General features: G+C 46.4%; 1 protein-coding gene across 1 annotated transcript; it reads right to left on the bottom strand.

Annotated features, from left to right (window-relative positions):
* Positions 1-918: 918 nt before the first annotated feature.
* On the bottom strand, positions 919-19,458 carry CCP110 (centriolar coiled-coil protein 110). Its single transcript, XM_056866343.1, has 14 exons — positions 19,318-19,458; positions 18,272-18,400; positions 15,530-17,132; positions 14,424-14,551; positions 12,566-12,749; positions 12,187-12,311; positions 11,625-11,741; positions 10,470-10,571; positions 8,431-8,547; positions 6,715-6,809; positions 5,404-5,466; positions 5,215-5,274; positions 2,707-2,789; positions 919-1,076 (listed from the first exon to the last, which is right to left on the bottom strand). Exons 1-14 carry the CDS (start codon positions 19,456-19,458, stop codon positions 1,024-1,026), a joined length of 3,000 nt encoding a protein of 999 aa, XP_056722321.1. The 3' UTR covers positions 919-1,023.
* Between the last annotated feature and the right edge of the window lie 1,814 nt (positions 19,459-21,272).

Genomic DNA, 21,272 nt, shown 5'->3' with positions numbered 1-21,272 from the left:
GCCATGTTGATATCGAAGCAGTTCATCACCAATCGGAATGTTTCCGATAACCAAATCCCTTTTCAGATGTGGCTTTGGTAGCTTAAAAGTTTACAATTTCTGTGAAAACGAGCAGTATAGTAAGGGCCAAAGCTATCTGAGGAGACAGGCATTTCTGCACACTATTTAGTATTCCAATAACTATTCCAAGCCACTCTTAATAAAGACACACTAGAATGCTTCCTCTTTTAAAAAAAAACTATCAAACTATCAAAGTCTTTAAAAAAGAAATACAAAATAAGACACTGGTTCTTTTCTCTTTTTTTAAAGTCGTTTAAGTGAGGATTTAGGAAAAACAATCTGAACATCAAAATATATCCGGCATCCAGATTCTGAAAGAGACTAGATTTCAAAGAGATTTGCACAGCACGCCAGAAGCAAGGCCATGAGAGGAAGAAAGTGAAGCCAGAACATCACAACACATGCCAGGACACCAGCAGCATCCACAGATGCTTAAACCAACATCTTGACAATTAAAGCTCGGTCAGCCCCAGTGGGATTTTTAGTGGGGCTGAAGCAGGAAAAACAAGCAAGGCCTTATGAGGTTAAACCAATGTCTTAATGGCTGCCAATCCCGCACACCTCTTCTCTTTGGAAGTGCTTAAACAGAGATTTATGAAGGCCGCTATTATGCCCATAAATAATTTTAAAAATAATGTAAGTTAAAAGTGCAGTTTCGATTCAAATCTGCAAAAAAAAAAAAAATCCTGCAAAATTACAGTGTAACATTCTTCCTGAGGCTGTGCGATGTATATTACTGGTATATACAGGAGAGTTAAAACATGCAGAATAAATGCTTAAGTCTGTCGCCCAGTTTGTTTTTCCACTCCAGCGATCACCTTTCAGACGTCTTTGCAAGATATCACGTATACGCTTGCTCATTTAAACTCATCCACATGTGTAGCAGCCAGAAGATCTCAACCAATGCAGAACATGTACAGATATATCTAAGCCGCCTCCTTTAGCCCAGGGAATGCTGCCGCCTTAAGTTGTCACAACACTTGGCTTCTTTCTTTGGATTCTTCCTGCATATACTCCTGCAAAGCAAAGCAAGTAGCATTAAAATGCAAACAGAAACACTGCTGATATGATATTTCTCTAAGGCAGGGGTCCCCAACCTTTTTGAGCCTGCGGGCACATTTGGAATTCAGACACGGCATGATGGGCGCAGCGACAAAATGGCTGCCACAAAATGGTGACTGCAGGAGGTGGAGGCAGCCACAGAACAATTGCTACAGCTTAACGACGGTAACACAGTGCAGATCTTTGTGCTGTGGTGGCAGCTGCTACCAAAGCAATAGTTTAAAAAATCTGTACAGCCAATGAAATCTCAAATAGGCAATCAGAAGCCTTGCTGAGCAAAAGTCCTACCTAGCCCCACCCACTTCCTAAAAAAAATTGGTACTGCACTTACGAGTCTAATGTTGCGTGGTGGTGCTTCAAAATAATAATAAAAAGTGTAACAGAGGGTTGGAATTACATATACATGAACACATGAAGCTGCCTGATACTGAATCAGACCCTCAGTCCATCCAAGTCCGTATTGTCTACTCAGACCGGCAGCAGCTCTCCAGGGTCTCAGGCAGAGGTCCTTCACATCACCTACTTGCCAAGTCCCTTTAACTGGAGATGCCGGGGATTGAACCTGGGACCTTCTGCATGCCAAGCAGATGCTCTTCCACTGAGCCACAGCCCCTTCCCAATAACTTTGCATGAAACACATAATTAAAAAATTTCAAACCAAAAAGGTAAACAATTGTAATGTTCAAACCAGATGAAAAAGGGGAAAGGGTATGATATAATTCGGTGGTTTATAACTCATTTCTACTTGGAGAATCCTTTCCACGCAGAACTCCAATACACTGTAGAGGATTCTTGAGAGTTTTCTCAGGTACCCCACATAGTTCACACAAGGCACTGGGCGAGATCAAGTCTCCCATCACTCTGTGTGAACTGACAGCATGCTGCTTGTATCTCCAAAACTCAACGTAAAAGCTACTGGTGTGATAGAACAAAGCCCCTGGTTTTTAAAGCCTTGCCAAAATTTATCACTTATCAGCAGACAGGTTCTCCTACAGCTCGGGAAATTCCTTCCTAGGCAAGCAAGATACCCATGCAGAATGCCGTTTTAAATCCATTTCCACTTTCCAAGTAATGCCAGCAGGAATAACAAGCAAGCCATACTGCATTTTTTTTTCAAAAGGCATCCTTTCTCATGTAACAAATAGCATGCACAAGGTTAGTATCCCAGAGACGCAAAAGATTGTACGTCTTTCCCTCCATCAATTTATGTGGAGAAACCACGCACCATGGTTTCGAGGTCGTCCTACGAGGTTTTCTGATAAGAAAACACGTTAGGAAAAGAAAACTATTTGTCCATACCAAACCAGAATTCATGCACCTTAAAAATGTGTGATTTGCTCCACTTCCAAACGTGACCATAGCGGTGTGTGTGAGCTGTTTTAACTATTCATGCACAGGTGGTTAAACTCATTTTTGCGTGAATTCCCAACCGTAGTTAGAGTAGCAAACCTAGTGCATTGCCAGGGCAGCAAGGAGGGGAAAGCATGTGCCACTTAAAAGCCTTTTAATTTTTATTTCCTTTTTGATACGAGCAACTTACTCTTTTCCTTGTTAAATGAGATCCAAGCACCCATTTTTACACACCTGAGTGGGCCTTGTTAGACACTCTGCTCTCTGAGGGCTTCTTTCTATTTTGCTCAGCCCCCTTCACTGAGGTCTTAGGGGTTCTGAGTGAATATAAAAGGAGTTAATAAGTCACTTGCATCAAAGCTGAAACCCTACATCCATTAAAAAAAAACAAAAAACTGTTCACATGCCAAAGACTCAACAGCATACGATAAAGTCTTCTTCAAACATGCTAAGGCAGAATTTCCTTTAATTAGTCGCGCCCAAGAGCCCCATGGCGCAGAGTGGTTAGCTGCAGTATTGCAGTCCAAGCTCTGCTCACGACCTGAGTTCAATCCTGACAGAAGACGGTTTCAGGCAGCCGGCTTGAGGTTGACTCAGCCTTCCATCCTTCCGAGGTCGGTAAAATGAGCATCCAGCTTGCTGGGGGTAAAGCATAGACGACTGGGGAAGGCAATGGCAAACCACCCCGTAGACATAGTCTGCCTAGGAAACATCGGGATGTGACGTCACCCCATGGGTCAGGAATGACCCGGTGCTTGCACAGGGGACTACCTTTACTTTTAAGAGCATCTTAGAAACCAACAAGATTTTCAGGATATAAGATTTTCGAGAGTCAAAGCTCCCTTCATTTACATGGAGATCCCCGAGTTCTTCTATCCCTGTCAGAAGGTGGGAGGGGTGTTGCGAAGAAGGGAGTCAGGAAGCAAATTTACAATGCAAAATGTAATCAGCTTGATTAGGGAAGGAGAGAAATGCTTAGGGGCAGAAAATTATAAATTTGTAGTGAGATAAGCATCCTATGTCCCTATTCAGCCCTGGGGGGGGGGGGTCCTGGGGGAAAGCCAGTGTGGTGTAGTGGTTAAGAGCGGTGGTTTGGAACAGTGGACTTTAATCTGGAGAACAGGGTTTGATTCCCCGCTTCTCCATATAAGTGGCAGACTCTAATCTGGTTAACTAGGTTGGTTTCCCCACTCCTCCACATGAAGCCAGCTGGGTGACCTTGGGCTAGTCACAGCTCTCTTAGAGCTCTCTCAGCCCCACCTACCTCACATGGTGTCTGGTGTGGGGAGGGGAAGGAAAGGTGAACCAACAGGTTAAAATTAAATATGAACCAACGGGTTGACATTAGGAAGAATTTGCTAACAGAGGGGTTCCTCAGTGGAACAGGCTTCCTCGGGAGGTGGTAAGTGCTCCTTCCCTGGAGGTTTTTAAGCAGAGGCTAGGCGACTTGACAGCACTTTACACACACACAGATGGCCATCTGTCAGCAATGCTGATTCTATTACCTTAGGCTGATCATGAGAGGGAGGGCATCTTGGCCATCTTCTGGGCATGGAGTAGGGGTCACTGGGTGTGTGTGGGGGAGGTTATTGTGAATTTCCTGCATTGTGCAGGGGGTTGGACGAGATGACCCTGGTGGTCCCTTCCAACTCTATGATTCTATGTAAGCCGGTTTGATTCTCCCTTAAGTGGTAGAGAAAGTCGGCATATAAAAACCAACTCCTTTTCTCCTTCATAGTTTTGAATTTGTGAATGAAAATTAGAAATTTGTAGTGAGATAAGAATTCTATGTCCCCCCAAATAATAATAATGCCCCCCAAAAGAGAACAGAGCATTCAGGGGCCTTGTATGTGAAAACTCACACCCGAAAACCTTGTTGGCCCCTAAGGTGCTACGGGATTCGAATCTAGCTCTTCTACTGCGGACTAAGAAAGCTACCTTCTTGAAACCATTACTCGGTCATTCCAACAAGAGCTTCTATGTTGAAGAACAACACATCTTAACTGCACTCTCCCCGGCCCCAGATTTAAAAACGCTATACTAAGTTGCGCACAGGATCCTTATCAACAGATTCCACTTGCGATTAATGGAAGACAAATTAAATGGAAGAAGGGTCACAAATGGAAGACAGTACAAAAAACCTACATGGCGACCAAGCCAAATGAAAGGGAATGCTAGATGCTGCCTCAAATACGGAGGCTATCAATGGTTGCATTTTTAGGAAATGTTTGCTCAAGTTGTTTTGTACTCCTCAGAGGGCCCTGGAATGAAGTTTATGTTTGCCCCCAAATAACCCAAATCAATTCTTTTATTGTACCCAGTTACTGCACAGGAAGGCACAGGAACCTATCTGATGGCTGAGGCCGTTCTTTCCAGCAAAAACAGTCATTATCTTACCAACACTTAGTCCAACGACAGAATGAAAAAGATCAATGTTGAGATATGGAGCAAGCATGGGAGCCAGCGTTAGCTGGAATCCAGCGAGCTACTTTAGATGCACCCAACATCTTGAGAACACCCTGATCTGATGGTTCCCACACCTTGAACAGCAGGTTACATACACCCGACCTATCTCAAGTTGTTTTTGAACCTTTCCCTCCCCCCGCCCCCGGTGTGCAACTGGTCCATAGCCCACAGCCCCCTTGAGAACACACAACTAATGGGGCAAGTCTGGCCACACTGCTTTTAACCCTGAAAAAGGTGACGCTTCTGAAAATACTTCATTTCAAACTGCTGTCTTACCCTTGTCTGTAAAGAAGTCTTTGAATGGGAGCGTTTTGTCCCTGATTTGGCTGAAGAACTCTGTGAAAGGAAGAAGCTGTGTTTAATATGTGAATTTTACCATTACGCTTAATCTATTTTGATTATTATTTCGAATTCTTAAGTAGAGAAGATACAACGATCATGGAAGGAAGGATTCTTTGCACAAACCTGTTTTCCGGAGTCTTTTGTTTCACTATTGTTTTTTTATTTGGCATGCCCATTTCTGTAGCCCTATGGATGGAAAAAAAAAGTATATGGAAACACATATTTGAAGAGGTTTTCTACTGCTTATATTAACAAGCTATCTAAAACAGATATAGCCAGAATAAAGAATATCAGTACATGATACATTCTCATTTCTCTGTGCTCCTGGGAAGAATCCCACACTGTCAAGTAGTACTACAGTATTCATTTGCATAAGTAAATTTAGATTTACATGAAGGAGCATGAACACATGAAGCTGCCTTATCACACCCTTATCAGACCCTTCGTTCATCAAAGTCAGTATTGTCTACTCAGATTGGCAGCAGCTCTCCGGTGTCTCAGGCAGAGGTCTTTCACATCACCTCCTTGCCTAGTCCCTTGAACTGGAGATGCCAGGGATTGAACCTGGGACCTTCTGCATGCCAAGCAGAGGCTCTACCACTGAGCCACGGCCCCTCCCCTAAAATGGATAGTGTGAGGAGTGAGGAAAGGAGTCCAAAGTGTACATTTTCCTTGACATGACTGAATGCATGAACACATGAAGCTGCCTTATACTGAATCACACCTTTGGTCCATCAAAGTCAGTATTATCTACTCAGACCGGCAGCGGCTCTCCAGGGTCTCAGGCAGAGGTCTTTTCCATCACCTACTTGCCTAGTCCCTTTAACTGGACATGCCGGGGATTTAACCTGGGACCTTCTGCAAGCCAAGCAGATGCTCTACCACTGAGCCACGGCCCCTCCCCTTGAATATCTTGAACTGAGATAACCAAAGCTACATTAGAACACCACCCTGAACCAAGCTTTGTGCAACAAGGTCAGGTTAGTGACAGCAACAAATCCTGGTCTGTGCATAAACACTGATTTGTCTGTTTATGTGTTCCGCCCACCAACCAAGGAAGTCACCCTCCCTGTACTGCCGCTTATGTAGTCAAATGGCTACCAGGGACAACATGCCCCCACCAACTGTGGTCTGTAAATTCAGATGGGGAAAAAAACCACAGTTAGGGACAACAGTGACTAACAAACCCTAGTTTGAAATCCAGTTGTGTTCCATCAATTCACACGTTTACAGTGGACACCGGAATGCAGCCGGGTAGGAATTCCAAGTATCTGCAATTACAATTTCCTCCCGTCACAAAAACTGAGCAGAAAGTACTGGGTGGGGAAAGCTTACCTTCTTTCAAAATAACGACAAACTTAAAAAGCAGAACAGACCACCTGAGCAACACTGTTAGCCACGTGCAGCTGTGTAATACATTAGTACTTCCTTTACCGTTTCCCCACGTACTTCATATATTTCTTCCTATCCAGAGACTTCTGTGTGGCGGTAGAAAGCGACGCTCTATCTTTAGGTGTTTTGGCTTTATCCTAAAGAGAGAGGGGGGGTGAGAGCACGAGAAAATTAGGTATCAGTCTTACTTACAGTCTAGAGCCCCATGGCGCAGAGTGGTCAGCTGCAGTACTGCAGTCAAAAGCTCTGCTCACAACCTGAGTTCGATCCCTACAGAAGTCGGTTGTCAGGTAGGTCGACTCAGCCTTCCATCCTTCCAAGGTCGGTAAAATGAGTACCCAGCTTGCTGGGGGTAAAGTGTAGATGACTGGGGAAGGCAATGGCAAACCACCCCATAAACTGAGTCTGCCTAGTAAGTGTCAGGATGTGATGTCACTCCATGAGTCAGGAATGACCCAGTGCTTGCATAGGGGACTACCTTTACCTTTTACTTACTAATCGCACTCGGAAGCAACACTCAGCATCGCCAAAGTCAAGAGAATAATATTTTTAAGTCAAATAGCTTCAAGTCAAATAGCATCAACTAATCCTGAACCTCCAGAGAAGCTGAAAGGAAATAAGCCAAAGGTTCCTTTTTTTGTGCCATGGATCCCTTTGGCCAGGGGGATCCCTTCTCAGTATAATGTTTTTAAATGCATCAAATAAAAACACATAGGATTAAAAAGGAAACCAATCATATTTAGCAGAGTTGCCCGATAGCTGGCCAGCTACATCACAGAAGCGTCTGTATAAAGGAAGACCGCAATCACGTGTGATCTAGCGGCGGGTCTAATAACGACTGTAATTTCAAAGTAGTGATGAATGTAAACAGTATTTTGAGATATTGGCGACAACTGTAATGTGATATGAAATATCTGTGATTTCTATTGGTGACAAAGTCCGAAAAACTGCTAATACTACTCTGGTTTATTGCCTACATTCACAAGACCACTGGCCTATCAAGGTCAGTCTTGTCTACCGTTGACTGTGATAATCCAGAGTCTCAAGTCGTGGTCTTTCACATCACCTCCTTTTAACTGGAGATGCCGGGGTTAAAACCCAGGACCTTCTGCTTACAATGCAAATGCTCTACCAATGAGACAGGGCTCTTCCCTACTTCTACCTACAAGCTACTGAGCCAGGGTGGTGTAGTGGTTAAGAGTGGTGGTTTGGAGTGGTGGAGTCTGATCTGGAGAACCGGGTTTGATTCCCCACTCCTCCATGTGAGCGGCAGCAGCTGATCTGGTGAATTGGAATTGTTTCCCCACTCCTACACACGAAGCCCGCTGGGTGACCTCGGGCAAGTCACAGCTCTCTTAGAGCTCTCTCAGCCCCACCTACCTCACAGAGTGTCTGCTGTGGGGAGGGGAAGGGAAGGTGATTGTAAGCCAGTTTGATTCTTCCTTAAATGGGAAAGTAAGTTGGCATATAAAAACTAACTCTTCTTCTTCTTCAAACCATGGCTGCAATCAATCTACCCTTCCCATTATTTAAACACTCATCTCACCAGAAGCTAAGCAGGGTTGGCCCTGGTTAGTAACTGGACGGAAGACCACCAAGGAATACCAGGGGTGCTATGCAAAGGAAGGCAACAGCAAATCATCTTTGTAAGTCTCTTGCCATGAAAGCCCTGTGGGGTCGCCATAAGTCAGCTCAACTTGACGGCACTTTGCACACACATAAGAACTGACTACTGTATGAGCCAACGTCACAACATACCAGCTGCCGCAGCATTTTCTCTTTGCGTACTTCCCGATCATGACGCAGGATATTCATCCTCTCAGACACCTCCACTTTGAAGAATATATCATGGATATCGTACAAGGCTGCTCTGAGCTGGGGGGGGGAGGAGACAGAACACCACATCTCTGTGACATGCAACAACATTTCAAGTTGTATACCTTGAATATTTCAGAGACACAGAGCAGAACCCTCCCACACCCTGAGCAAACTTCAAAAGTTTCAACTCAAGCAGGACTGATGGTAACCCAGGAAGAAGCCTGGTTGTCCTCTGAAGTCTCTGTGAGTCAGGGTAATCAGCCAAGCGCAAAATCCAGAGATTCTCTTGTGCCGGTTTCAGAAGACCATTTAGGACCTTGCTATACAGAAGGGGGAAAGATGCCTGCCAAATGACGGAATGCTTTGAGCCTTGAAAGGTTCCATATTATTCTAACTGAGGCCTGTCAGCTTCAATGTGTCAGTGACATGAGAAATCTGAATAATCCTGACTAGCCCCATCGCATCAGATCTCAGAAGCTAAGCACGGTCAGCCATGGTTAGTACTTGGATGGGAGACCACCATGGAAGTCTGGGGTTGCTACGCAGAGAAAAGCAAGGGCAAACCAGCCCTGCTCATCCTCTTGCCTTGAAAACCCCCATGGGGTCTTGGGCTCGTCATGAGCTGGTTGCAACTTGACGGGCGCATTAAGAAGCTCATCACTTTCAGCATGTCAGAGCACCGGGAAATCTGTATGTCAGCCGTAAAAACCAACTTTTCCCGTGACCCGGAAACTGACACCGTGGCTTGAAGTAAAACCACGTCAAGCACGGTTTGTGTCAGCCTCTGGATTAACGCGACTGTCTGAACTAAAACCCTTGTTATGGCCTGTTGCTCTGAAGGCCCCTGCCCCAAAGAGGTGGAAAAACAAAAAGCCAAGCAGCGACTCTGAACAGGGGCCGAGTGCCCGTTCAATTTAAGAGGGACGTTCCCAAACAGCTGCAGCCCTGGAGGACCACTGGTGGCCAGGAGCAAGCAGTGCCCCTTGGTAAGGAAGGCAGCGAATGGGAGAGCCTGCACCTAAGGATACAAGATAAAAGGAAGTATTTCTCCGCTCAACGCATAGTTAAATTGTGGAACTCCCTGCCCCAGGATGTGGTGATGGCTGCCAACTTGGAAGGCTTTAAGAAGGGAGTGGACATGTTCCTGGAGGAGAGGGCTATCCAAGGCTACTAGTAAAAGTGGATACTAGTCATGATGCATACCTGTTCTCTCCAGGGTCAGAGGAGCATGCCTATGATATTAGGTGCTGTGGAACACCGGCAGGATAATGCTGCTGCAGTCGCCTTGTTTATAGGCTTCCTGGAGGGACCTGGTTGGCCACTGTGTGAACAGACCGCTGGACTTGATGGGCCTTGGTCTGATCCAGCAGGGCTTTTCTTATGGTCTTATGTGGTGATGGCTACCATCTTGGAAGGGTTTAAGAGAGGAGTGGGCATGTTCATGGAAGAGAGAGCTATCCAAGGCTACTAGTCAAAATGGCTACTAGTCCTGATGCATACCTATTCTCTTCAGGATCAGATGAGCAGGCCTATTATATTACGTGTTGTAGAACACAGGCAGGATAAATGCTGCTGCAGCCGTCTTGTTCGTGGGCTTCCTGGAGGCACCTGGTTGGCCACTGTGTGAACAGACTGCCGGGATTTGATGGGCCCTGACCTGATCCACTTGGGCTTTTCTTAAGTTCTTAAGGGGGTCATCGTTCTTGCTGTGGCCCAGGTCCAAGATGAACAGCCCCGCGAGTGCTGCTAGGGCCACGGGAGTCACCTGGCTACTGTCTGCCCTGGTGCCATTTTAACAAGCCGACCCACCAGGCTCTATTTGCCCATCCTGAAGTTCAAGCCATGGCTTGAGCACCACACTACGTTTCACAGAGTATCTGAATGAAGCTGGCGTCATTAGCCGGCTTTCAAAAACCACCTTTCCACTTTTGGGAGATTCTGACACCAGGCCATCGCGTGGAAGTCAGGCTACACCTCACCTGAGCCGCCACTCGTTCTTGCAAAGAAGCGTCTTGAGCAGAAACAGTTCCTCTCTTTAAGGGTGCTTCTGACTGAAAGTTTCTAATGAACTCCCTTGTATCCTAAGCAGAAAGGAAGCACACGCGGGCTTGAGTAAGCAATGAGTAAACGGTTCTCTCTTACCTGTATAACCACACCCAAAATCCCCCCTCCCAGTTCACTCTGCCCTTCCTCCCAGACAAACATTTTGTCGGGCGGGGGGGGGGGGAGGAGAAGGAGGAGAAGGAGAAGAAGGAGAGGAGGAGGGGGAGGTTTTTATATGCTGACTTTCTGTACCACTTAAGGGAGACTCAAACTGGCTTCCAATCACCTTCCCCTCCCTACAACAGACACCTTGTGAGGTAGCTCTAAGATAACTGTGATTAGCCCAAGGTCACCCAGCTGGCTTTGTGTGTAGGAGTGGGGAAACAAATCCAGTTCACCAGATTAGCCTCCGCTGCTCATGTGGAGGAGTGGGGAAATCGAACCTCATTCTCCCGATTAGAGTCTGCTGCTCACGTGGAGGAGTGGAGGAAACAAATCCAGTTCGCCAGATTAGCCTTCGCCGCTCATGTGGAGGAGTGGGGAATCAAACCCGGTTCTCCAGATCAGAGTCCACCGCTCTTTACCACCGTTTTTAACCACTACACCACATTTTTTGCATGGTGTCTTTGACGGATGGGCAGCCCAAGATGTTGGCTGGGCTTTACTTCCTCCCCTACCACAATGTCTGTGCAGACACTGCTTGTTACTTTTTCACTCCCCAGTAATTTTTTTTTTCAGGTCTGCAGAGGGAAAAAACAACAACACTAGCCCTGAGCGCCCTTCTCCCCCACTTTGAAGGGGTTTTTGCTCCCAACCTACAGAGCAGGACCCTCAGGCGAATTAGACATATGTCACAAGTGGATGGAACGCAGGAGCAGAGATAAAAAAAGTGCAGTGATGGAGAAAGAATAAGACCGGGGCTACAGAGAACAACAGCTGGGCAGCACAGGAAAGAGAGAGAGAGAAACAGGAGAAAGGACAGGCAGCAGCTGTTAAGAGAGTCAGAATACGAAGACGGCCTGGCTGGGGTCAAATGCTCTCAATGCCTGTGAGCAGGTGCCTACCTACACCACCTGCAGAGGGATACTTACTTTGACTGTTTGCCGGAGGTGCTTCAGTTTCTCCGTCTGTAAGAGTCTACGCGTCAGAAAGCCCTTGACCAGAGCAGAGATCTTGTTTAACTTCCTCTTCATCTCGGGACTATACACCTTCAAGAGAGATCACGTAACCAGGATTTTATCACATTGCTAAAGAGTCTCACATATTAGCAACAGTTATGGTGTGGGTGGGAGGGAGGGAAGGCGGCATGGTATAGCTGTTTTATACTGGCTGGCTGAAGGAATTTTTACGCACGATGCCTTGGGTTTGCCATGAGCTGACAGCTTGTAGTACAGAATAATTTTAACAAATTAAACCCCAGTTTGCTTCCCCAAATCTTGTGCAATAGTCCATATTTACATTTCACAGAAAAGCACAGAACATACCAAAATGCAACCTTTATCACACCACGGTGAAAACAAAAATTAAACAGCTTATAGGTACAGCGCTAATTAAATGACTACAGTTGCCCTGAAAGCTTGAAATATTTACTGCGCTAGCATGGCTTCGCAAAACAGAACAAACAAAAAACACCCACTAAACTCAGTTGCCCACCTGAGACCACCTCATTTTGCTTCTGGTAATCGATCTGGATGCTGAAATCGACTTCGCACTTCTTGGCGGTTCCCAGAGGTAGAACGGAGAGTCAGCCGTCGAGCCAGGCTTGGTATTGATAAAGCCTACCCAAACACAGAACAAATCATGATTAAGCAGAACGGCTATTCGGAGAGAAAAAAACCTATTCATTATACTCCTTGTTTACCCAACTAGGATATCACAGCTTAGCCTTAACCATCACACTGTGTTCTTCAGACCTGCACGTAGCCAACTGAGAAAACTCAATAAACAAAATGGCAACCCGACGCCGCTGCCCGTGGATTATTTAAGCTGAGCTATGCATTAGAATCGATAAGTATTCCCTTTCCATTTTTACCCATGCTCTCAGAGTTTGCATTATGGAGCGTTTCCACTTGAGTCAGCACCGATTCCAGCATGCAGGTATCGCTGATCTTCCGCCACTGCAAATCCACCCCACCGCTGACAGCAATCTGAGGGATCTCCGTTCCGGCTAAGGCAGCCTTCTCTCCTTTCATCCTTCTCTCCTGGTCTTCTATCTCCTGCAGATTGGGGGAAACCAATGAACTGGTGACGGCAGTTTGGGGAAATGCTTTTTTGGGGAACTCCTCACTCATAATGCTCAAGTCAGCCGGCCTGTACACTGTCTCCATGGGAAAGCTGCACCACAGAAGAAAAGGGTTAACAAAAACTGTACCCTTTTGACCTAGAAGCCATCCCCCTCCAAATTCACCTCCCAGAAGCTTCAGTGAAGAACAGCACTGCTCTGCCTGGCTTTCAGGAGACTTCAATGCTTTTTTGAAAGCAGTAGCAGTTAACACCTGCTCAGGCCTATTTGCTTGGGTTACACAACCAACGCACCTGGAAAGAGCAAAGACCATCAATGCTGATCAGGCCTGGAGGCCAAGAAGAATGTCATTTGGTGGGCGTATAAAAGAGCTACTTTCTGGCAACAAAACAGGAGAAAAGCCACAGCTCAGTGGTGGAACGCAAGACTTCCTGTACAGGTCGCAGGCTCAATCCCTGGCAGCTCCAGTTAAAGAATTCTCAGGTAGATTTTTCTGTATCTGAGACTCTGGAGAACCACTTGCCAGTGAAGGACCGAAATGGACTGATGTGCAGATGTGGCCTAAGGCACACAAGCAGTTCATGCAATGTCTTTGCTTTAATCACAGTGAAAACTTGCTTTTCCTGCGAGGAGAGAGGCAGCTTCCTGGGAGCTCCCCTCCAGGAATCTTCTATGACTGGACCCATTTTGTTTCAGCAGAATACACTCATGGGAGTGTGTGTGGGGGGGAGGTAGTTGTGAATTTCCTGCATTGAGCAGGGGGCTGGACTAGACGACCCTGGTGGTCCTTTCCAACTCTATGATTCTATGTGGTACGGCTGTGTACCATTCTCATGGCTGCAATGTACTGCCCCCGCCCATGCAGGCTTACCTTAACCCATTCCCTCCCATGCCCTTGGCTATTCTCAGCCTGTTTGCTACCGCAACTTAGCATCAGGCCGGCTACAAGATGACTGTAACAATCGTCTGCCTCGTCCAGGCAAAAGAATTCCCAGCTGCCCTTCTTGCCTTTTGCAGAACGCCCTGAGAGTGCACATTAATCATGCCTCCTTCCCCTGGGAACCCCTTCCACCTCAGGACTAAAATAGTCAGCAGGCTCAGCCCGTTGTTGATCAGGCCGTGTTTTCACAGAGGCAAGGGTTGCTACTGGGCCTTCCTTTTGTTTTTGCTTCGTTGCATAATTGGGAAAAGAAGGTAAGACACATGAAACACATGAAGTTGCCTTATACTGAATCCATGGTCAGTCAAAGTCAGTACTGTCTACTCAGACCAGCAGCGGCTCTCCAGGGTCTTAGGCTGAGGTCTTTCACATCACCTACTTGCCTTTCACCGGAGATGCCGGGGATTGAACCTGGGACCTTTCTGAATCTCCCATAAACAAATGTCACACGAACACATGAAGTTGCCTTCGTCCATCAAAGTCAGCATTGTCTACTCAGACCGGCAGCAGCTCTCCAGGGGCTCACGCTGAGGCCTTTCACATCACCTTACTTGCCTAGTACCTTTAACTGGAGATGCCAGGGGTTGAACCTGGGACCTTCTGCGTGCCAAGCAGATGCTCTACCACTGAGCCACAGCCCCTCCCTAAGACGCCTGGCTTGGCACTAGCCGGGGTCAACAGTCTTGGCTTTCAACTTTGGCCCCTCACCTTCTGCAGCCTTTCCTGTTCTCGCTCTTGCTCTGCAATCAGCAAGGACAGCTGCTGAGCGTGCTGCTCCTCCAGCCGTTTCCTCATTTCCTCCAAAGCCAGCATTTTTATTTTCAGAGCCTCCTCTTCTAAATAAGCAAACAAACGACAACACAAAAACATACACGTACATCAAAACGGACTGCAGTGGAATCCTTTGTCCGTGAACAAACTTATGAACGGTCTAAACCCAACCACCCTTCTCGTAGCAACCCAGTGTTTATTCGACAGACATTCCACTGATGCTCCTGAAACTGCATTTCTGCCTTTCCTGTTTCGGCCGCTGGCTGGGTGGGAGGTGGGTTCTTTACCTAAAACTGGATCGCAGCAGTATCTGGGTAAAAAAAACTTGCTTCTACACAGGTGCGTGCTTATCATCACAGCCTCAAGGGAGAATGTGGGAGAGCATTCGGTGTCACTGCTTTAAAGGTTAAGAATGGACTACGGGGGAGTTGGGAACAAGGGCAGGTAAGACCCACAGGTGAGCAGGGTCAGGGGTAGCAGAGGAAGAAGAGTTGGTTTTTATATGCCGACTTTCTCTACCACTTACAGGAGACTCAAGCCAGCTTACCATCACCTTCCCTTCCCCTCCCCACAACGGACACCCTGTGAGGTGGGTGGGGCTGAGTGTGACTAGCCCAAGGTCACCCAGGGAGCTTCATGTGTAGGAGTGGGGAAACAAATCCAGTTCACCAGATTAGCCTCCATCGCTCATGTGGAGGAGCGGGGAATCAAACCCGGTCCTCTAGATCAGAGTCCACCGCTCCAAACCACCGTTCTTAACCACTACACCACAAGCACGTCTAAATAAATAAACTGATAATTTGACTCAAGACATACTATATCAGCACAGTCCTGTCTTGAAAGTATCACCCTAAGAATGCACTGTGCAAACATCTCTGTCCTAAGTGGCAACTTGGTCAGATCCCACAGATCTGCCCCGATAAGGGCTGCAATTTCTGCCGGCGCAAGGAGCCTCCCACTTCACAGCCAGGGCCGTTTCCAAAGCACCTTCTGAACATTTCAGACCCACCTCAGTCGAGGCTTACTACAAAGTGTCTCCTCACCCCTGGAATCTCTGCCACACGCCTCGTTCTTGGCGGTGAAAGCAGGCCCCCCGGGGCGCCTCTGGTCGTGCAGCCACCGTTTCTCGGGCTCGCCGGCGCCTCCCCTCATGGTGCAAGGCACGTTTTCCTTCTGCCCACCGTCGGAGTCCAGCTCGAGCCTCCGCTTCACCTTCTCAAAGCCGTTTTCTGAGGCCTGCTCGCTTCCTGCGTTCGGGGTGTCCATCTGGGGCGGGTGCTGTGCTTGCCTCAGCAAAGGGGAGGGGCTTTCCACATCATAGGATTTATTAAGTTCTGTGGCTGCGCCACATTTGGCCTTGTCGAGCAAAACAGCCTGCTTGGCTCCGCCCACGCTGGCTGCGTTCTGCATGGCGACGGGGTCGCTAGCTGCAGGGGACTCTTGTAGGCTTGGGGCCGAAAAGCAAGCTGCAGATGCCCCTCTACCATCCAGAATCATTCTTTCTCCTCCTCCGGTGACCGCACTGGTGGGAAACAACCCTGCGCTTTCTCGCTCGCTGACAGGAGGCTGACAGGCTTCATTCTGCTTGATGCCCACCGACTCATCCGAGATGTCCGAAGCGCTCTTGTCGAAAGCGTCCGTTTTGCCGGAGCAGACCAGAGCAAAGTCTGAAGTCAGTTTTGGCACAGGGTCAGAGACAAACATTTTATTGCCGGCAGCGTCTCCGATCAAACTCACAGCTCTTCCTTTCTCATTGGGGCTTAATTCATAGGCATTGATAGGGTTGTTAATGACGATGTGCCCCATTGAAGAAGGCCTGGGGCGCCTTCGGTGCATTTTGGGGCTCATGCTTGGCTCGGGACTTGGCAATTTTGAGTAAGAACCTGTCAGGCTTCGGAGGATGCTGCTGTCATGATCAAACAGAGAGGTATTTTTAAAGTCTTCATCCGAATCAGAATCCAGCACAGGCGGGGTTCCAGATCTCATGGGTATATCCACTTTAGAGAAACTGGGTGATGCTACCACCCTTTTGCTATTTTTGGGGACAGAGGTACCTTGCAAAGAAGTAAGGCTTGGCTTGTCAAGGGTCCCTGCCATGCAGCTCCTTTCCATTAACTTTCCTCTCTCTTTCATGGAGTCTTTAACTGTATCATTTTCCTTATCAGAAAGGCTTTCGCTGACACTTCTCTTTGAATTGCTCCGCATGCTCCGTCTGCTTTGTTCTCTCTGTATGTACTCCCTGGATTTTTTCAAGAGGTTCTGAAGACTCATTACATAAGGATCCGGGGCTTCCACGGCAGCCGGTCCCATCTCAACACTCTCTTGCTTTGCAATCTCACTGGAAGAAAGTGAGTTTCCTGGAATGGCAAATGAGCTTTCTGGGCAAACTGTCTTTTCCGACAGGCTAGGGCAAACGTCCTTTTGTTTATCACGTACAAGCCGTTCAGTTTCTCCGAGTAAGTTTCCACCAGATACAACCGGGGTATCTGCTGGCTTAACTTCCGGTGTCTTTTGGGGCTCTGTAGAACCACAAAGAACACTGCTTGATTCAGTTACAAAGCCATTAATCATGTGAGGTTCTAAAGTTGAACAAGGTTTCTCCGTCCCTGAAGGATCTAAATCACTCGGACTGGACAATTTCTTCATCTGCAAAGGAAAAAGAAGCGCTTTCAGTGTTAAAAGCACTTCACACTATCACAGAAACCCCTTCAACAACTCTGTACTGTAGACCTGTATTGCCCCCATATTAGACATGAGGGGGGAGGGACAAGACTCAGAATGAGAAAATCAGGCTTATCTAAAGCCACCAAGAGAATTTGTGGCAGTTTTGAGTTGAGCCGGCAACCTCCCAGATTAAGAACAGCATCTTTGGCATTAGTGATGCTACACTTGAAGGGTTTACATTAACGTCCTTCATATTGTGTGTTTTTTATTTGGTTGAGAGGTGAAGGGTGGGAAACAACAAAAGCTTTATCACCTCCGGGGCAGGCAGAAGGAAAGATGAACGATTTGTGTTTTTATCCCCCACACATGCTCCTGCCATGACTGTCAAATCCCAAGCCAGTTGATGGTTACTAGGCACACACCAACGTTGCAAGGAATTAAACAGCTAGTGTTTGGTCCCCAGTATTATTCTAACTCAACTACCTGAACACAGGGTTCATTCAGCAAAGCAAGATCATTCAAGCACTACAGAGTTTTGCTACAAGCCAGAACGCTCTTTTATTGTGCCTGTCAAAGACTCTGAAGAGCTCATTCAGAGCATTCTGTTAGCACAAATCCCCATATGGCATCACAGTTTGTACTGGCAGCTTCATATTTCTAGTACAGAAGAAACAGGTATACATTTATGACTCACACGTGAAAGCAATTAGAATCAAGAAAACAAGTCGCTTTCCTCGTGAACGAACCAGTGTGTGTGTTTCTAAGTTACTATCTTTGCTTCTGTTCCCCAGTTGCATACGTTTACTTCAGGGGCTCTTTTGGTCTGACATTTTAGTCCAGCTAAACATGTTTACTTGTAAGCCCAGTAGATTTCAGTGGGTATCACTTCCAAGCCATTGAGACTCAAGCATTACAAAGATAATCCACTTTGAGGGTCAAGCAATATAAAAACCAAGTGCTATGCAGCCAGTTTGAGACAGAAGCTTATTCACTTCCAAAATTCCTAAGAAATTAGACCACCGTTATTTCTGCCTAGTTTTTAAAAAGAGTGGGGGATTGAAAGAAGATAATATTTATGGAACAGTTTCCAGTCACAACTTGTATCTTAATTTATATTTTACCTGCACATTTTCCAGAATCTCCTGAACACGATTCAACAAAATTCTTTTCCTGGAATTCTGCCTCCAGAGCTCAAAGTCCAGAGCTTTCTGTCTGTCTTGCTGGATCTCCTTTTTTCTTTCAAGACTAAGCTGCAAAACAGGATGATGGGGGGATGTTGAAAAATAATAATGTTTACAGAGTATTTTACAGCCACAATAACCTGTAACAGACTGTGATATATCACCAGAACAGACATACTTCATTTTTAAGCCTCCTTTTGTTTTGCATAAGAATAGAGCCAACAGATAATATAATTTTGTATTGATAAAATTAACCCCTCCTTCAGTAAAATCCTTATGTCAAGAAGAGACAGGCTAAGTATACTTTAAAAATTAGTTAATAATACTTTCTTTATATCCTGCCCTCCCCTTGCCAAAGCAGGGCTCAGAGCGGTTTACAACAAAATTAAAACCAATCTTCAGTAACAGCAATAACAGAAATATAAAACATAAACAAGAATCACAATTCTAAAATAATGGTGCCTTAGCATACAAAACCCAACCTGGTTAAACAAAGAGAGGAGGAGGCTAGAGAAGAAACTGGAAAAGAGGAGCAAGCCGAAGAGAAGCGTAAAGGTCCAGGCCAGTAGACAGAATACCACACCCACAAGCCTGCTGCTGTTCTCAGCTGTAGGCCTGGTGGAACATCTCTGTCTTATGGGCCCTCCAGAAATAAGAAAGATCCGTCAGGGACCGAGTCTCCTTAGACCAAGAGTTCTACCAGGCAGGAGCCACGGCTGAGAAAGCCATGGCTCTGGTTGAGGACAACCGGATGGTCTTTGAGCCGGGGTTAACCAGGAGATTGTCAGAAGAGGAACGTGAAGCTCTTTTGGGGGGGGGGGATTACAGAAGAGGCGGTCCCACAAATACAAATAAGGCATATAACGATATTTGGCTTTGGAACAAAGCAACACATCCACAATAAGATTAAAAATTCTATGGAAGTTCCTTCTACCAAAGTATTATTTTCCTATTAAATGCATAAGGTTCTGAATTAAATCCCTTACCAAAGGAGGAAGCACAGGAACGCCATGGAACTGGATCAGGGAAACGCTGCTGTGCTGAGGAACCGGAGGCATCTCTCCCTGCAGCGGCTCTCCCTGGAGCCTCGCCAGGCGTTTGGAACAGAACGTCTCGTAGTCCTCCATCTCCCTTCGGTTAGGCTGGGGGTAGATAAAACGACCGCTCTTTAGAACAGCAGTATGGCCATCCGCTTGATGCCAATGGGGCTCTTCTACACAGTTTGGGCCATTTCCTTCCTTGCCCTTCCCAGCCAGCACGCAGGCCATTTGGCCAAACCCTGTACCCAATACAGAAAATCCAAAACCAGCTTAACCTCAGACAGACAACTGTTCGGCCTCTGTTTGAGAACCTCCAGCAAAGTACAGCCCCATTCTCTTGGCATTGTTTCCATCCTGTATTAGAAATACATCCTATTTTTTTTTCCAAGATGCTTCCATTTGTGAACGTGCAAAACCACAAGAATGTATTCCTGTGGCAAATCTGAACGGCGTAAACAGGGGGGAGGGAAACCATAACAGAAACGTCGGAACGAAAGAGGCACTTTTTTCCTCCTTAAAAGAGGCCACGTTGCTGGCCGCTTCTCATGCATGCTGGCAATATTCAACGTCGACAGCGATAATGCATTACCATCTTATTTCATTATTATTGTGCAATAATGCATTACCATTTTATTATTATTATTATTACTATTATTATTACCATTATTATTATTATTATGGGATGATGCATTACCATTTCGACCAAGCATAATTTGAGAAGGAGTAATGATGCACTACCATCTTATTTTATCATTATTGTGTTATAATGCATTACCATTTTATTATTATTACTATTATTATTACTATTACTATTATTATGGGATGATGCATTACCATTTCGACCAAGCATAATTTGAGAAGGAGTGATGATGCACTACCATCTTATTTTATCATTACTGTGTTATAATGCATTACCATTTTATTATTATTACTATTATTATTACTATTATTAATATTATTATGGGATGATGCATTACCATTTCGACCAAGCATAATTTGAGAAGGAGTGATGATGCACTACCATCTTATTTTATCATTATTGTGTTATAGTGCATTACCATTTTATTATTATTACTATTATTATTATTACTATTATTACTATGACTATTATTATGGGATGATGCATTACCATTTCGACCAAGCATAATTTGAGAAGGAGTGATGATGCACTACCATCTTATTTTATCATTATTGTTATAGTGCATTACCATTTTATTATTATTATTATTATTATTACTATGACTATTATTATGGGATGATGCATTACCATTTCGACCAAGCATAATTTGAGAAGGAGTGTGTGTGGGGGGGTCTTCTGCTCCCACCCACTTTCCCCTCCCCGCTTTCTTCAGCGGGAAGCTGTGAGGAGAAAGAGGCCAAGGCGCGCCCAGGGCCTTCCCCCTTGTTATCCCCCCCTGCCCCACCCCCGTACCTCCAGAAACAGGCCGCCGGCCGTGCGTCGGCGCTCCCCGACCACGAGCTGCAGCCAGCCGGGGCAAGAGGCCGCTCCCTGCCCGCCGAAGCGCTCCTCAGCGCGGCCGGGGCGCCTGGCAACGCCGGCCCGGCCCTCCTCCGCCCCGAGGCAAGAACCCGCCTTCCGCCTTCCCCACGGCGCTTCCGGTTCCAAGGAGTACAAAGAGGGGAGGGGGGGCGGACCGTTGCTAGGATACCGGAGCAAACCGAGTCTCCTAAGAAGGGAAAAGGGGTTCTGGAGCTTGGCGGCTCAAGACCGGGCCTTGCACCACTGCATGCTGGGAGTTGTAGTCCGCAGTGGTGTCTGCCCTGGAGGGACTGGACAAAGTTGTTGTTGTTTATTTATTTATTTTGTTTTGTATAAGAGGGGCACAGAAAGGGGGAAAAAAGGGAGGGGGGAATAAAATGAAAGATGCATCATCCTCCGA

This window comes from Euleptes europaea, chromosome 21 (genome assembly GCF_029931775.1).
Source record: "Euleptes europaea isolate rEulEur1 chromosome 21, rEulEur1.hap1, whole genome shotgun sequence".
Taxonomy (NCBI): domain Eukaryota; kingdom Metazoa; phylum Chordata; class Lepidosauria; order Squamata; family Sphaerodactylidae; genus Euleptes; species Euleptes europaea.
This window is presented reverse-complemented; position numbering and strand designations above follow the sequence as displayed.

Excerpts from the sequence above, each read along its gene's own strand:
- CCP110 (XM_056866343.1), bottom strand. The coding sequence starts at position 19,458 with ATGGAGGACTACGAGACGTTCTGTTCCAAACGCCTGGCGAGGCTCCAG. Across the intron at positions 12,312-12,565 it reads TGCAAACTCTGAGAGCATGG|GCTTTATCAATACCAAGCCT; the intron begins GTAAAAATGGAA and ends GTGTTTGGGTAG. Across the intron at positions 8,548-10,469 it reads AAGAACGAGTGGCGGCTCAG|CTCAGAGCAGCCTTGTACGA; the intron begins GTGAGGTGTAGC and ends TCCCCCCCCCAG.